The sequence below is a fragment of the Tympanuchus pallidicinctus genome, unplaced genomic scaffold (assembly GCF_026119805.1).
Source record: "Tympanuchus pallidicinctus isolate F22 unplaced genomic scaffold, pur_lepc_1.0 scaffold27, whole genome shotgun sequence".
NCBI lineage: Eukaryota > Metazoa > Chordata > Aves > Galliformes > Phasianidae > Tympanuchus > Tympanuchus pallidicinctus.
In genome coordinates this window covers 2,020,418-2,038,605 of record NW_026294744.1, presented here as the reverse complement: position 1 = coordinate 2,038,605, position 18,188 = coordinate 2,020,418, and the positions used below count along the sequence as shown (strand labels likewise).

The following is an 18,188-nucleotide window of genomic DNA, read 5'->3' as shown; positions in this document are numbered from 1 at the left end:
CACTTTTTCGAACTCCCTGAAAACCTTATTTCTTTGGTATTGACTTGGATGAGATTCAACCAGTTGCCTATGGGAGAAAGGTTCCTTCTTCCACCATGAATTCCATGCTCTCTCCTTTCCCTAGCCTCCTCCCATCATGTCCTAAACTTTCTTTTTCTTAGTGGCTCTCTTTGAGCTTCTTGGCCTATTTCAGCTGTTCCACAATTTCAGCTTCTTATGTCTAGTCAGTCTTCTGATATCCAAGAGGTAAGCCTTGTTTTGTCCATCCTGCAGTTCCTAAGACAAGTTAAATCTAGCCTTCTATGAAAACTTCTCTGTTTCTTTCCTGGGCTCAAGGAGGTGCAGCTGCGCAGCACAGTGCTACACTATGATGCAGACATCCTTGGGTTGGCAGAGTGTCCTCAGTCACTCACATTCAGAACAAATTAATAGCTGAAAGGAAGCAGTTACCTCTTCTCTCTGAGCACAACTGAAACCGTATGGTTCCATAAGCTTGACATGAGCCAGTAGTGTATGCTTGCGGCCCAGAAGGCCAACAGTATCCTGAACTACTTTTAAAAGAGGGGTGGCCGACAGGATGAGGGAGGTTGATTGTCTCCTTCTTCTCTGCCCATGTGAGACCTCAACTGCTGAATCATGTCAAGAGGAGGGCCACAAACATGTCTGCAGCATCTCTCCTAAAAAGGAGCTGGGCTTGTTCAGCCCGGAGAAGGCTCTGGGGAGACTTCATTGTGGCCCTCCAGTACTTAGATGGAGTTTATGACCAGGAGGGAGACTGACTTTTTACATGGGCGGATAGTGATAGGACATTAGAGAATGGTTCAAAACTAAAAGAGGGGAGATTTAGATGTCAGGAGGATTTTTTTCACAGAGGATGTTGAGGTGCTAGAACACCTGGGCTCCCCACTGCAAAAATGATAGAGATCTCCTGGAAAGAGTTCAGAAGAGGGTCACGTAGATGATAAAGGGCCTGGAGCACCTCTCTAAAGAGGAAGGGCTGAGCTACCTGGGTTGGTAGGGGCTTGAGAAAAGAAGACTGAGAGGGGATCTGATCAATGTCTATAAATATATCAGGTGCAGGAGTTTTTTCAGCTGTTCTTAGTGATAGGACAAGGGGAAATGGCCACAAACTGAAGCATAGGAAGTTCCACACAAATTGGCACAGAAACTTCTTCTCAGTAAGCATGACAGAGCACTGGAACAGGCTACCCAGGGAGACTGTGGTATCTCCTTCTGTGCAGATATTCAGGAAATGCTTGGATGCCTATCTGTGCAGCCTGCTGTAGGGATCCTGCTTTGGCAAGGGGGGTTGGATTCAATGATCTCTAGAGGTCCTTTCTAGCCTCTACAATTCTGTGATTCTGTGATCCTGTGAACGTGCTGCCCAGAGAAGCTGTGGATGCTCCATTCATGGAGCTGGTCAAGGCCGGAATGAATGGGGCCCTTAGCAGCCTCATCTAATGAATGGTAACTGCACATGGCAGGGAGTTGGAGCTTGATCTTAAAGGTCCCATCCAACCCAAGCCATTCTGTGACTACATGATTATATGATTTTATGATTCTATGATTCTATCTCTTTAACTATCAGTTGCCACTTAAGTATAAGTGTGTGGCAGGACACATGAAATGAACCTTTAGTTTCAAAAGCTTGAGTTACATCCTCCTGCTTCTTATTTGATGTCTTTGTAAACACGGCAGAGAAGACAGACCATCTCCACCCCTTGTTTACAGCCAAGGTGGCCTGCAAAGGCTAGGCAACATTTCCCACTCAGAATTACATATCAGCACTTCAATCATATACACTGGATCCTGCTTTTGGTTTATAATAGTGGATATCTAAACTGTGGTCAATAATCTTGCTATCAGGAAAACTGTCTGGTGTCATCACTTTCTACTCTACACAGGTATGTGTACAAAATATAAAATATTTTAGCCAAATGAGCACCGTATTCTAGACTACCATCAAGCCATCTGCCATTCTGGTTGTAATTATAAATATATATATTTCAGAAATGCAAACTCATCACATGAAAAAGGCTCGCTACCATGCATTACTCATCACCAATATATAAGAAGACATAGAAGACTCATACCAATAAATAAGAACTTGCATATTGTATTTTTCATTCAGAAGATAAAATGTGAGGTTTCCATTCCACTACCTTCAAATGTGGCTGTGATGTAAACAATGTGTAGTTAAACTTACAAACCAAATGCAAGCCAGTCATCCACTTCTTTTTTTGGACTGATGACTACACATCTAACAGTTGGACTCTAACATATATTGATATCCAGTACCTTAAGGCTCTTACATAGCAGCAAGAACTGCCTAGTTATGATCGATATATTGCTACTGCATGTCACAGCTGTTCCTGAAGACCTCACTTCTGAAGCCCTCTTTCTAATTTGTCAGTGTGGTCCTCTACCTTGTTCCTGAGGCTTTAAAGAGTTAAGTATCTCACAACATTTTCTGTGAAGCTGAAAATTACCTAAGTGACAAGATTTTGGGGATTGGGAGAGGGAATTCTCAAGCAAACGTTCTTCACCTCTAGAAACATTTTGTTCTGAAACAATTATTTTAGCCTGGAAAAACTACAAAAAATCAGCAGTAAATACAAATTAAATTAAACAAAAATAATTCCTATTTCTAACAAATATTGCAAGGTTGCTTAGGAGCATGAGTTTACCTCCTTACAAAATAACTTTAAGTATCAGGAAAGCTATAAATATTACATGAGACAAGAGATTATTTTGCTAGTTTCAGAATACAAAAGCACTATCATTCTCTAGTGTTTTCTCACTTTGCCTGTTCACAGAAAAGTTAGGTTTTCTGTAGTAAAACAGGATCCAGATCAGAAGAGACTCCAGTCCTTCCTAGTAAGAAAATTCCCGTAAGTTTGTACATGACTTACACAGGCCTTATTGCATATGAAGGGCAAAATGATGATTAAAGTACTCCGTTGCCTCCCCAGGCTACACAGTATTCAGCTACATACTTGGAAAACTGGATTTGTTATCAAAATATCAACAGAACAACTTTAAATAAATTGCATAAATAAGTAACAAGGGAAACTTTTAAAAAATAAATTATAGTTTATCCTCATTATAAAATAAATTGTATTTTAGATCACCTCTCTACTGCTTAAATAAATAAATAAATAAATAAATAAATATTGTTGTATAGCATCTTCTTTCCAAAACAAAAACTAGCCTCAAAAAATGGACATAACTATTGTGATAATTATGAGGACAAATAACTTATGACAAAATGCTGTCTAAAAGCTTCTAAGCAATCCTAAAGGAAAAACTTTCAGAACAATTAACATATTCTTAAGTTAGAAACCCTTACACATTTTTATTAAATACACACACACATATATGTATATATATATCTGCCTTAATACCTATATTTTCCCCAGATCTCTACTGTGAATTGAATGGGACGGGGTTTGATAGAGTGGGGCACATGCATGTGTGTGTGTGTGCAGTATGTATTTACTTTTATTTATTCTGGATTTAAATGTTTGTAGCAAAATATAAGAACATATTAAAGCCTGAGTATCTAACCTTTTGTCTTGCCTGGGCCATATTTAGTGAACAGAAATTGTTTTGGGTGGCATATATATAGGTCACTCCAAAAGTAACATCTCCTGTTTATTTCCATGGAAACAACAACAGATACAAAAAGCACAATAACACTATTTGATAGAGCAAATTCTTAGCTACAAAACACTATTTTTCAACATAGCCACCATCACTAGATATCCATTTTTTTGCCAGCAATGAACAAGAGCCTACATGACACACTCATCAAAATCTAAACCAGTGACCCACTGTCACCAATTACGAAATGCACCACCCACCACCTTATTGTGATCATATCAGCTGTTTGGTCTCCATAAACATTCAACAAGCATTGGTGAATGTCAGTGGGTGCCATTTTTTCCACATGGAGGAATTCAATTACACATCTTTGCTTCATACACACTTCCATGTAAGAAATCATTTTGTCAGACTGCCCCTCCGCTGCCATCTGTTGCATTGCAACAAAATGTAACAGATACTGGTGGGAACGTTCAACCTCTACTACCGTACCATCAACATCCACCTTCAACATTGCCGGCCAACATAATAAAATAGGGGGCATTACTTTTGGTGCAGTTCTCACAGAATATACAATACGTTAATATATACATTAAAAAAAAAAAGAAAAAAATTGCATTGAAACACTACAGAAAAAAAAAAGATGGAGGAACAAAAGCATAAAACTAGTGGGATATTTGACCCTGGTTTTGTGAAACTAACATACCTGTACTTCATTCTTGACAACAATTCTTCACAAATGTATGTACTGCCAAAAAGTGATGACATAAAAAATGTGTGATTGTAAAGCAAAGGACATTTTTCTCTGCTAAGAATAGGGATTATGCAAGTCTCATAAAGAGAAATGATCAGATTTTTGACTTGAATATCTGATCACAATTTTATACATTCCATTTCAATTCCACTGCAGAGTATATATTTATAACAACTGAAAATGGTCTTGTAAATGCAAATTGATGGGGATTTTTTGGTAGTCTTGAAAGCTGTCGGGTGCAGTTGATCAACCCGAGGGATAGGATGCCATCCAAAGACCTAGATAGGCTTAAGCACATTGAACCTCATGAGGTTCAACAAAGCCAAGTGCAAGGTCTTGCACCTGGGTTGAAGCAAGTCCCAGTACTAATACAAACTGAGGAATTAAATGATTGAGCTCACCCCTGCCAGCATTACCTGGGGGTAATGCTTGATGGCGAGCTGGATATGAGTCAGCAATGTGTCATCGCATCCCAGAAAGCCAACTATATCCTGGGCTACATCCAAAGCAGTGTAGCCATCAGGTTGAGGGAGGTGATCCTGCCCCTCTACTCTGAGCTCCTGAGACTCCACATGAAATACTTAGTTCAGAACTGGAGTTCTCAGCACAGGAGAGTCATAGACCTGTTGAAATGCATTCAGAGGAGGGCAACAAAAATGATCCAAGGGATGGAGACATTCAAATTCAGGCTGGATGGGGCTTTGAGCAAATTGCAGGAGAGTAGGACTAGATGATCTTTAAAGGTCCCTTCAAACTCTAAGGATTCTATGATTCTGTCATTCTATTATCAAATTTCATTATCAAAATAGAAAGCATGGATGCATATTCTTCACTGTTCAGAGATCTGTCAGTCAAAATGCATACAGTTAAGTGCCATCATTTGAGTCAGCACTGCACAGCACTGCCCTCCCCATGCCCTGCTTTCGGTTGACAATGTTAATAGCACAGTGATGGTTTGATTGCTGCTGAACCACGAGCACTGGACAGAGAAGCTTTATAGCACCAGGAGAAGGTAGGCTGCTGGTTGGACTGATCTGTATTACAGGTTAACTTCAGTCTGAGATAACTAACTAACACGAATAATGAAACAAATGCATTTTTGTAAGCTTAATAAATACTAATCTGAAATAGGCTTAAATCCTGATCATTCACATATTTCAATCTACACAAATTACATCCGTGTAAAACCTAGGAATCATTGTATAATATAAACCTATTCCATGAATGAGGTTTCAAGAATCAAAATATGCTTTTTAAAAAAAGTCAAAGACGATCTTCAGAGATAAATGGAAGTAAATATTGGTAGGACCATCTATTTTGTGCCAAGTAGAAGCATTATGATTCATTCTTAAAATCCTGATTGCAATAACTGATCTGTATCTGAGATGAACAGAGTAATTCCAATGAGCTGCATTTCTTCAGGACATATGAGTGTTAATAAAGGCAAGGACTTTTGGCACAGTTTGCAATCACTTTAGCCAGTGAAATTTCCTCCTATCTTGGTGGGCACAACAGGACTCTTTCTACAACTAAGAAGACATATTATTAAACTGTTTTGCAGCATTTAAAATAGTACTTGAAGTCCAGCTAAATTTGACAGATGCTATAAGCAGCTCAGAGAAAATGGTAGCAGCTGTATTAATTTATTAAGTGCTGCTTCACAAAGGTAAATATAAGCTTTATATTCTTTTTGTTTGTACTATAAACATGACATAATGAAAACTTTTTGCTAAATTTGTACTTATGTTCACACCTATAAATTAATTCAGATGAGTAATGTTATGACTAAATGTTTTTCCAACAAATTACTTCAGCATGAGCAAAATGTTTTTATAAAAGTGCCAGAAGTCTGATCATAACTAAACTTTCTACCTCAAGCTAAAAACTGCAGTATCTGAAGCCAGAACAATGTAAAACTGCTAAGGCATATATATATGAGTTGTCATGAGCATCTAGGACTTCAGCTCACAAATATCACGCATATATAGTACATCTTTAAAGATAACTATCAAGAATAAACATTGCTTCTCTGTAAATGTTAATGAATATGATGACTGATACTTTGTGAAACCAGCTTTTTCTTTGTTTAGAATGGCATTATTCACTTAACTGAAGTTTTCAACCTTGGAGTTAAAGTAATGTGATTTCTGATTGATAAAGGGGATAGCTTCAAATTTTTCTTAAACCAAAGATTATGTAAAAAATGTAGTTACACAGTAAAATGATAAACAAAACTCTTTCAACCACTGGGCCTCTCCAGGAAGACATCTACCTGCGTATGGTTTTAGTTAACTAACAGTTATGGAAACAATTTCTTGTACAGGCCCTGTGGACTTTACTTGTCAAGGCTGAGGCCTTTACGCCTTCCTTGGGATTAGAGGGAATTGCAGATCCATTATTTATGAGGGCATCTGGAGCCAGTGCCACCAAAGAGTACTGCATGTTGCTTGACTTTCAGCAAAGATGCAAATTTACTATTTCCATTCAGACTACAAAGCTGGGAAACAGAGCCTTGAACTTGTAGACAGAGGTTATATATGGGGTGCCCAATAGTTTCTCTGTTATAACAGAGCGTTGTGCAACAATGTGTAGGTATTACTAAGCCTAATCACTATTTTAAATCACAATAGTTATTGTATGACACTCTTTTAGCTAAAAAAATGACTGAGGTGACAGAGCAGGCTTTTTCACTGGAGTCAGGCTTGTCATGCTAGATGGAAAAACACAAAAACACAAGGAAGAACAAAAATAGTAGTAACTTAAATGCATGTTCACACTGTATTAGATTATCTAACATCTCTAATACCTTTATGATTAGCCAGAGTTTCTAAATAACATGTATTATGTAAATAATATGTGTTCTCCACATCTCATTTTTATGTAAAGTCATGGTTTTGAATAAAGATTCTTTTTCTCATACTGAAACTGGAAATGCTTTGCAAAATTTATATCTCAAAGTAAAGGAGTAACACTTGTATACAAAATAGGTGCACAAATAATGTATCCTGAGGTAAGTTTATAAGGCCAATCCATAGATCTCTTCATCTAAACTTAATTTACGCATAAATTGATCACTAGAGCAGCAGTTTTAGGAATATCTGTTTAATCTTAACTAAAGCCATTCAGATGAAGTTCTTAATTATGAATTTACAGATTATATCTCTTTTTTAAAAATATATATTTCTGGAAAAGCTTGCTAGGATGGAAAAAGGCAATATAGAAAAATGCCAGCAGACGCATCTTCATTAAATAGTAGCAATGGTCAAAAATGCAGTGAAAAGTAACATTTATTATAAATAAAAACATAGTATTTTCTCTGGGTAGCAATTTTTAATAATTTGTGATGATGCATGGAAAAATAATATTTTATTTGTTTTGCAGCTGTATTGTGTTACCGTCGCTTACAGGAAAATCGGATCTTCTGAATCTATTTTTTCCCTTCACTCTTCAATATAAAAATAACATTATTTTCTCAATTGTTACTGAGCTTACAAGACAAATTTGGACTTATGTCCTGTTACGTTTTAACCTAGGCGATGGCTAAGCACCACACAGTCATTTGCTCATGCCTCCCTCTTGCCAGATGGGGGAGAGAATAAAAAAAAACAAAATAGAACTGATGGGTTGCAATAAAACTACCACTAAGATAGAGAAGTGGGAAAGGATAATAATTATGATATACACATATTTATACTCACATATAAATATACAAATCCATATAACAAGTGATGCACAAGCAATTGTTCCCGGAGGGTGACTGATGACCAACCAGCTTCCCAAGGAGCAGAGAGAGTGAGACAAACTCCCATCTCCTTCAAAACTCCTTCCACATGATGTCATATGGTATGGAATATCCCTTTGGCCTCTTAAGTCATCTCATGCTCTTTGCTGAGAACAGCCTTCACTCTGTACAACACTGCTTATAGCAGCAACTGTAAACATCTCTGTGTGTTCAACATTGTTTTTCTCCTAGAACTAAAACATACTATTGTAACAGACACTCAGAAGAAATCAGTTCCTGTCCCAGTTGAAACTAAGACATGTTATCTCAGGGAAACAAGCAAAAAGAGCAAAGGAAATGCTTAAGAACTAAATAATTCAAAACCAGGAAAGAATACAAAACATTATTTTAAATAGCTTTGCTGTTGTCATTTTTGTTGTTTGGCTTGTTCGTTTTTTTATTCACACATACTTGCTGATAGGTGGTTTTTTCCTCCTTTTTTTTTTTCATAAGAAATCAGCTGTGATTGTGTAGACTTATTTCTTTTCAGGTATACATATGTTGGATAAGCCAGGCAATATGAAATCAAGAAAATGTTCTGAAGGAAGATTTTCATCAAACTTGAAAGGCTGTAGAGATTCTTTTAATTTTAGTGTATTTTCTAGTCTACTCGTATTATCCCTCATTACCCTTGCATTAGAAATTTTCAAAGTATCACTAATAAAACAGGTGGAAAGAGGGTGAAGAATCAGATGAACATGATGAGTTCAGCAGGGAATATCCGCATATGAGGCACTTCAGACTACTTTTAATTACCTTTGAGAAATCCAAGACTGTATTTAGCTTGGCTTAGTCAATGCAGTCAATTAAGCAAAGGAATCGGTAACAAGACACCATTTGATCTGCTTAAAAGTAGCTATGGAAAAAAAACTGCCTCATAAATAAGTGTCCTTGAAGAAGCTGGGATTCTTTAGAACTGTTTATTACAGTAATTAGAAGATCCTATAAATGCTTTCTTAAAACGTTCTTCTGAAGTAGACAGTAGGATGTTCACTTGGCTTGAGGAAAATCTAACTTCAGCAGCGAGTGGTGCGTTGAACACAGAACATTTTATGTTTAAATTGTGATTAACTGGCTAACTTTAGAAAGTGCATTAAAAAATTTGAAGAGGGTCTTAAAATAAATTAATAACTTTACATACTGTAGTCCAACAAATGCAAATGACTTTTGCTTAAGTCACGAACTTAACTTCTAGTTAACATATAAAACCTGCAGTTAACTGGATCTAGTTCTGCACTACATGCTTTGAACAACAAAAGATCTCTCCTTATGTTACCATAATATGGAAAATATAATAAGCTAAAACTCAGAGCATCTTCTATTAAGTAAGAACACTCTAGTAAGAATATATAGCAGAATTTCAGTGCAGCTGCCTAAATTTTGTATTGTATTTGTAAAATTCAATAAATATACTGCTAATATAACAAAAAAAAAAATTAAATTGTTTAAATACAAACTTTATTGTCCATTTTATCTTCACATGAATAAGCTAACTCACAAAGTTTCTATCATGATGAAAACAGCAGGAGCATAGGTGTGTGTGTAAACTCAGGAAGTGTTTCTCTGAACCTAGGCAATAGTGTAACATGAAGGCAATGGAATCTCACAGATAACCTAAAAGTAAAAATGCAGTAATGCTTTAAATTGGAAATGCAGGTACTATATGTAAGATATATTTCTGAACTTATCCCATGGTATTCAGTGTAATTTTGTATAGCTCATGTAAATAGCGCTAACTAGTCACTTACAGGTTGATTTACATATAGGACAGTGTGATCCTTGGTTTCCAGTTCATACTCCAGCAGGTCAGAAGCCATTCAGGTTTTAGCTAAGGAGAAATAATTTCTGAAGAGGTGCTATGAAAAAACACTGACCTGCACACAGCCTTGCCCCTATCTCTGCAGTACCAAACACTCAGAAGTTGAGCATGGAACTTCCTGACTGCACCACTGACAAGAAACCCATTCTCTCTAAAAGAGATTTAAAATGCTGTTCCTGCGCAGCAATCCAGTGCCATCACAGGGCAGTTGAAACGTCCCCACAGAGAGTTACCCCTATCCTGCATAGACTCACCACTACAGGCGGGAGGCACGCTTACACTGACCTACGTTACTTAATCAACCCAGGTTGCGGAGCTCTGCTCTTTCACTTAATTCCTCTTTCATATATGCCTTCAATTGCTTGAAACTGCCTACGTCCTTATCACCTCTCTTTATCACTGATCCTCCCCTGCTTTAGGGGGGCAAAGAGCACAAGAACTCCTGCGTATTTTTTTATTCATGAGACGAAAAAAAAATCCCTAGGGAGCTTCACTCTCATCCGACACTCCTCGCCTAGGGATCGGCTGCACCCGCGGAGCACTAACAATGCTGCGCAAAGCACGACAACACAGCAAAGGAAATAAACGAGCTCAAATCAATTCCCGACTGTCTCCCTTTCTTTACCCATCCTGCTTCTCTTCCAGGAGACGAATCGGTTTGAGCGTTCTGCTAAGCTTGCCCTTCCCCTTTGTAGGCGGGAAATACCGCACGCAGCTCCTCTCCCGAAAATGGCGGCGGCGGGCTGGGCAGTGTGTGGCTCGGGCCGTTGGCCCGCGCTGGCCCGGTGCTGCTGGCGGGCAGAGGTGGTTGCTTACTTTTCTGCACCAGCTGCGAGCAACAGGGAAGCCCAGCAGAGGGAAGGTGAGGGTGGCCCGGCTCGCTCCGCGATGCTGCCGCCGGGCATGAGGCTGAATCCCGGCCTTGCCTGTTTACGGGCGGTAAGGCCTTGAGGGCGGGTGGGGAGCTCGGCCCGCCACCTTCCTCCCTTCGGGTCAGGATTGTGCTTGTCCCAGCAGGCCAGTGCCTGTGAATTTAAGTAGTCTAAATTAGAATCTAGCAGTTGCCAAGGGATATGAACTTGCACTGTGTGTTTGGCTTTGTGTCTGGCCCCAGGCTGAACAATTGTGCCTCCTCAGAGTCCAGATGAGTCCGAAGTGTTCAGAGCTCCGTTAATCAGGGCTGTAACCAGCACTTTTTCTGAGGTAGTGTGGACGTTTGTCATTTGCAGATTGCCAGGTTTGTAAAAGGGCCCTTGAGCGATGTCAGGTGGTGGGGCTCATTGGGGCATTCCTAATCATAGACTGTAGATGTTTGCGACTGGAGGAATAACACTAGTACGAATTGTGTGTGTCTGTGTATGAATGCTCCACAAGGTAACAGTGGTCGTTGCAGAGCTCTGTATGTATTCTTTATTTTAAATATCTTTATAGTAGGAAGAGTTAGAATGGAATTGCTTTATGATGTAAGTATATGTTGATTTTGCAAGAGAAAAAAAAATGTGCAGTGTGCGCTGTATTTTTTCAAGAACACCACATAACAGTTTGTATTATGAAAAATTTTCTTATTTTTTTCGTTCAGACTCAACAAGGAGAAGAGGCAGGACAGAACAGTTCATAAGATCGGTAAGAATTGAGTATGTTTGCAGCTAACTCAGAAATGGATGAGAGCATTTTCCATGCTCGAATAGTCTTAATAGTCTTAATAGTTTCTATAGGAACCCCTTAAAACAAGGTGAACTGATTTAATGTGAATCAATTCCTGAATGTACACTTACCTTCTTTAATCTCCTAACTCTTTTCAATCTGTAGTCTGAAAAAAAGGCTTGTGCAGAGTCCATGTTTGTGACCAAAGGTTGCATTTAAGCATGAAAGTAACTTAAGCTTGCATTTAAAAGAAAAACAGGTACCTTAATGTTACATACAGATTGGCAGGATTTGTAGTGTTTGCTTTCTGGCATAATTAAAAGACGTCTGTTAACATGTATAAGTGAAACTGTTCTTCCACAGTAGAATTGGTCTGATATCCAAGGAAGTAATTGCTAGGAGTTTTGTCACACAAATTTTAAAAGCAATATAATACTATGTGACGTGGTTTTAAAAGCAAATACTTAAAAATGGACCAGGTGTAAATTTTTGTTCCCAAGTACAGATTTAATGATAAAAAGCAACTGACATCATATATATGTTTATCTTTTTATCCTTCTAAATGATAAACAAACAAACAAAAAAACTAAGGCTTTAGAAAAAGAAATAGTGGCTTTACTTTTTTGCATGTATATCCATTTCTTTTAATATGAAACTATTCAGGCTTTCAGAATTCAAAAAACTTAAAACTCATGTTCTTGCTTCCTGCTGTGAGCGCTTGGGCACTTCAGGCACTTGAGTTTGATTTCTGAACTCTTCCCTTCCCCATTTCTTCTCCAACTAGCCAAGGCTTCTTTTAAAATATTTCTGAAATAATGGATTTTTATTATTTAGGCTGAGAAGGGCACGCATCTTAACCTTTGATCGCTTCTCTTTTAAAAATTCCTTGGGAAATGAGCACTGATTTTTTTATATTAAGGTGTGTCATGAAATTTTTAGTTAGGAGAACTTATCCCTGAATAACTTTTCATGTACATTCCTGCTTGATATCACAAATCAGTACGTCTCCCATCAAACTTGTACAATCTTCAATTTGTTAGCATACACCTCCCAGAACTGAGAGGATGGCTGTTGACCAGGACTGGAGCAGCGTTTATCCAACAGCAGCTCCATTTAAACCTGCATCTGTGCCTCTCCCAGTTCGAATGGGCTACCCAGTGAAGGGAGGAGTACCTCCACCAAAAGAAGGCAACTTAGAGCTTATAAAGGTAAGTCATTCTACTGGTGTGCGATAACACTGAAAATTATTATTCATTAGGATTGAGCTATTTTAATTGAAATAGTTTTATTGGATACTGTTCTCTATAAATAGAAAAATATTCTATATAACTTCTAGATTAAAAAGTAACCAAGACAAAGCTTAAAAAGAAATACAAGTGAATCAAATTAGCGGGCTTTGATTGGGTTATCAGGCCTGTGACTTATTATTGAACTTAAAATATTTTCCTGAATGAAGCTTGAGGATTTTTCTTACCTTTATCTTCTGTTGAATGTATTGAATTATATTAACAAATTCTGAAAATGTAACCAAATTTCAGTTATGCCCCTTTAATTATTAAGAGGCAAAATGATGTCATTTTGGTAACTCTTGGTATGTCTATTCTAGATTCCCAATTTTTTACATCTTACTCCTCCTGCAATTAAGAAACACTGTGCAGCTCTCAGAGGTAGGATTCGTTTACTTTGTTTTACTTTCTCAGGCTTTTTTTTGTTGGGATGTGTGTGGGGGGGTGTATGTGTGGATGTGTTTGTGTTGGGGTGGGCATCTCTGAAGCTGTTTTTTTGTCAGGCTTTGGCTAGTATAGTATGCTTTGGTTTTGCTTCATTATATTATACACGTGGTAAGCAGATAGGTCTTGTGAGGTTTCCAGTACACCTGTGAGACTTGAATTTTACTGTTCTATTAGACCCTGCTTGTACTGAAGAATTCATAGTTTGGACTCATAAGGTAAACGGATGATGAATACGACTCAGTTCTCAGAAAATTAAAGCCTGGTTTAATCACAGCTAATCAATGGTCGTTCTGGTGTATATTTCAAAGAAAAAAAAAAAAAAAACATAAGAGATTGTGTGAGATTTAGTGAAGAGCAGAGGATCTACCAGCCAGAGCTAATTAGGAGTTCCTAATGAGGTTAGCCCAGAGCGAAGTGGAGGGAGGAGGTGCTAAGAGACCTGGCTTGAACACCTGTTTACAAACACATGCAGCATTTACAGGAGGAATTACAAGTTTGAAGAGTCATGGAAATGCAAGGAGAAATCTTGTTCCTGTCTGTTTCACAATCATGCAGGATGGAGAAGCTGCTGATCTGTTCTGAAACAGCTTGGATATGGAGGTTTGCTGTGAGATGGGTTACAAGCCAATTGAGAGTCTGGTGGGCCAGGCTGCCTACAGAAGTGAAAGTAGATGAACTGTTCTTGAAATAGATGAAAAACCCTCACCCTTACCATCTTTGGTACTGATGGGAAGCGGCAGCCATCTAAACACTGTCTAGAAAAGTAGTAGAATGGGATAGAAACAATCTTGGAGACTTGTAGAGTGTTATCAATGTTATTGTATTCAGATCCTGGGCAAACTGTCCATGAGAAAATTCTGTTTTAGGTGTGCTAGTCACAAGTATGGAAGAACTGGCTGTGGATTTGAAAGCTGATGGCAGCTCTTGATTGTGAAAAAAGATGTTGGAGTTCAAGATCTTGAGAGAAGTAAGGAGGACATTTAGCATATTAACAGCAATTTGTTGATGCATATGATCTACCAGTTGACTACAAGAGATGTTCTGCTGGATTTGTCATTCACAAACTAGGAAGGACTGGTTGCACTTAAGAAGGTTAGGGGCAGCCTTGATAACAATGATCATGAAACTGTGGAGTTTAAAATCCTCAGAGAACTGCAGCCAGAACTTCAGGAGAATGATATTTGTTTATTCAGAAGTCTGCTTGGCAGATCTTATTGGAGGTAGCAGGGAGAAGGGGAGCTTTTAGAATTGCCTCTTAAAAGCACAAGAATAGTCCATTCCAGTCAGCAAAAGCTTGAGCAAGTATGGTAGAAGGACAGCATGGGTGAGCAGGGAACTCCTGAGTGACCCAAGATACAAAAACAAAGGTTACTTAGGATTACCCAGGATGAGTAGGATATTTTTTGTGAAAATTTCATGAAGGTGAGAGAGAAGATGTCAGAAACAACATGTCAGTCAACCTCACTGCAGTCTTTAGAAGATGATGAAGCAAACCTATAAACCATTTCCAAGTATGTGTGAAGTGTGCATTGTAACAAGCTGGGTGATGACAGAGAGCACCACTTCATCATGTTTTCACATAGTAACAAATAGGGGAGGGAGTAAAACAGGCTGTCATTCAGAGGGATGTCAACAGGCGGGGAAAAGAAAAATCTGCTGCTAGGACTTCCATGAAGTTAATTAACTGTAAATAGTCGTGTGTCTGGGATGGAGTAGCTCATGCCAGTTGTATGTGAGGCCTGCAAAGGACAAAGCATCTTTGTGGACAAGACCATGGAGAGCCCAGCAGGCTTTTGAATGTCGAATGTGGAACAGCAGTGTACCCTGGCAACGATGAAGTCTAACTGTATTCTGGGTTGTACTAGCAGAAGCGTAGCCAACGTATTTAGGAAATTATTTTTTTTTCCCCATCTTTGTAATTTCTGAGACTGCATCCAGAATACTGTGTCCAGTTTTTGAGGAACCAAAAAAGACATTGAAATACTGGAGGGAGTCTAGCAGAGATGCTGCTATTGCCTGTGAAATAGTATAGTTTCTCTAGAACTACTCCTAAAAACACAAATTACAGTAAATTTGAGAAAAGACAGAAATTACTTGGGTTGTTTTCTTTTATTATACAGATTTCTGCACTGAATGGCCAAGTGCTTTGGACAGTGATGAGAAATGCGAACAGCATTTTCCTATTGAAATTGAGACAGTGGATTATGTTTCTTCAGGTACATCTATTCGTAATCCCAAAGCAAGAATAGTGACTTTAAGAGTAAGTAGTACTCTTGGAAAGCAAACACCTTTGTTTTTAATGCCCAGATACTTGACTTTCTTTTAAAACATTTTAGAAGTATGGGAATGTGGGAAATGGTTCATTGAGTGACCAAAAAAAAAGCAGCAGAGGATTGCCTTATATATTGCAGCATGTTAGAACTCAGCTTATAATGATGTGAATATATATTTATAAGTAAATTCTGAGCTTTGATACAGACAAAACAGCATGCATTCTTAAAAATCAACTTTTCTATATGTAGACATAGTAGGTGCTATGTTGAACAGTGTGAGCTACATGTTGTCCTTTATTAAAAAGGGTGTTTGTTTTTTTTTCTTTTCTTTGGTTGAGAAATCTTAGTCTTCTGTCCTGAATTGTGACATAAATAGAGCATCTCTAGATTTTTCTGTTTTCAAACATGCATTGGGAACCCTAAGCTCATTCTTTTTTTTTGATTCGGCATGTTTTAACTTTTTTTTTTTTTTTTTTTTTTTTTTTTTTAAGATGCTGAAATATGTGTAGGAATCAATATAATGATGCACTCTGGGAAATGATAGGATGTATTTGATACACGACCTCGCTTTGAGCAATCAGTTGAGGTGTTTTCCTGTCCTTGTGGTATAAATGTTAGGACTGTGGCTTTTGAATATGCCTTTTGAAACTAGATTCTAAAAGCCTATTCTAAAAGCAGCATCGTGGAGTCAGTGATGGCTGTATTCTTTTGGTGCATAAGCTAAAATGCCACATTATAGCAGCTTCATAGCATCTAATTAAGCAACCAAACAGCAGTCATTCGTTTTATCTATAGGAGGCTACATCTTCCCTTTTGATTGTGAAATGTTATTGGTTGAAATTTAATTTGGTTTGTCATTTACTTAAATATACGTTTCAACCAACTATTAGCAGTAGTTTCCCTTTTTTGTCATTGCATATTAGAGTTTAACTGTTTGTCTCTTAATTCACATTTCTAGTCAAGGCCAAATTTTTGCAGATTTGTATGCATTGTAAATGTAAGAAAATTCAATGAGAATGTAAGCCTCTGGCTTTATGCCGGGCTGTATATTACAGAAGGAGACACTCATTTGACCTCACCCTCCCACCCCCCTCATCACTCCTGTGTTCAAAGCATTCTCAGGACAGTGGTGGGCACGGTATCTCAGGTAGGGCAAAGAGCTCAGCTGCTTGGTCAAGCAACCTTCAGTCTCCTCCCAGTAAAAACAGTAGATTGTGAGAGCGTGCAAGTTTCTTGCCTTCTAAATTATGTAAAATGTTACTAAATATAAGTCTCTTCTTTCAGTTGAGGTTCTCGAGACAAAAGATGTTGGTGTAGGAGTCAGATAAGTTGCAGTAGAGAGGATAATTCGAAATGATACATGGAAATAAGTTTGTATTATCCTGTCTAAATCTTCCATGAATGTTAGCTGGCCCTGATTCCTGTGAGGCTTGATGTGGTTGTCCATTATGCATGAGTTATAGAAAAAGGAGGGGTTGGAGTGGGAGATAAATATGGAACAACTGTCTGTATGCCGACTTCAGTTACAGGTGTTCTGATCTCAGATTCATTAATAAATTAATCGTCTAGTATTTTGTGATTAGTCCTCTGACAGCAGAAACTGCTTAGGGAGAGGAAGAAGAGAAGGATTTAAAAGTGAAAGCAGATGATGACATTAAGTCAGATAAGGTTGAGTTTGTATCAGTGAGAGCTTTTTCTGTTTGCTCTGTTACAGACTGCAATGCACTTTCTCATGGTTCTTTAAGAAAATAATGAAAACTGTAAGAATTAAAAGCAAAAATTCTTAAAGAGATTTTTTGTTTGTTTGTTTCAAGTTGAGATCTTACTGTAGATGCTCATTTTTCATCTGTTGTAGCCTAGTGCCTGTATTTCTTGGTACCAAGTTTATCATAGTCTGGTCCCAAGTGCAATTGTTGGAATTGTGCCAAACAACAGGATTTAAAAGAAAACTATTTTTCAAGCAATCATTATTTTTTGTGGAGCTCTAGCTTGTCTAAAATTCAACATGAAATAGCATGCAACATTCCAGGTCACAATTATAAGCTGTCTAAACCATATCTTGTTTTTGAAGCAAGAAGCCATGCAAACATTTGTCACTTTAATGTGAGTTTGGATTGTTTTTTTTTTTTGTGTTCCTGTAGCATAGATAACAGACCAGATAGTTTTCTTCTACAAGATTCCTGAATTTGATCAGTTCCTTTGTACTGCAGTGATGTGTTAGGAAGGATATAGAGGGAACAAAAAAAGCAATGGTCCAATTCATGAAAGGCATTTAATGTCTTAAAATTTTTCAGTATTCATCATCAGCTTACATTTCTAACCTTTGTACCTTCAGACACTAGCTTTGCTGTTTGCTGTTGTACAGACATTGAATATCTAAAAACGCCTAGCTTTACTTACGATACTTGTAACTATATTCAGAAATTAGCTTCAGAGTAACTACTTCATTATGGGTTTTCTGTGTTGTAGTGGTTTTTTTCTTTTTAGAAAAGTAACAATTATTTCCTTATGTTTGTTTTTTTGTTTTGTTTTTGATACTGTAAGAAACGGGAAGCTGTTAACACAGTAGTTGGATGAATTA

The 18,188-nt window shown here is 37.8% G+C and overlaps 1 protein-coding gene across 1 annotated transcript in view; it reads left to right on the top strand.

Moving 5' to 3' along the window:
- The first annotated feature begins 10,657 nt into the window (after window positions 1-10,657).
- Window positions 10,658-18,188, top strand: part of MRPS35 (mitochondrial ribosomal protein S35) — an 18,057-nt gene continuing 10,526 nt past the window's right edge. Inside the window, exons 1-5 of the mRNA XM_052690553.1 lie at window positions 10,658-10,819; window positions 11,537-11,580; window positions 12,642-12,809; window positions 13,208-13,268; window positions 15,455-15,594. Of these exons, the coding sequence (XP_052546513.1) occupies window positions 10,687-10,819; window positions 11,537-11,580; window positions 12,642-12,809; window positions 13,208-13,268; window positions 15,455-15,594 (546 nt within the window). The 5' untranslated portion in view covers window positions 10,658-10,686. The remainder of the gene's footprint in view (window positions 10,820-11,536; window positions 11,581-12,641; window positions 12,810-13,207; window positions 13,269-15,454; window positions 15,595-18,188) is intronic.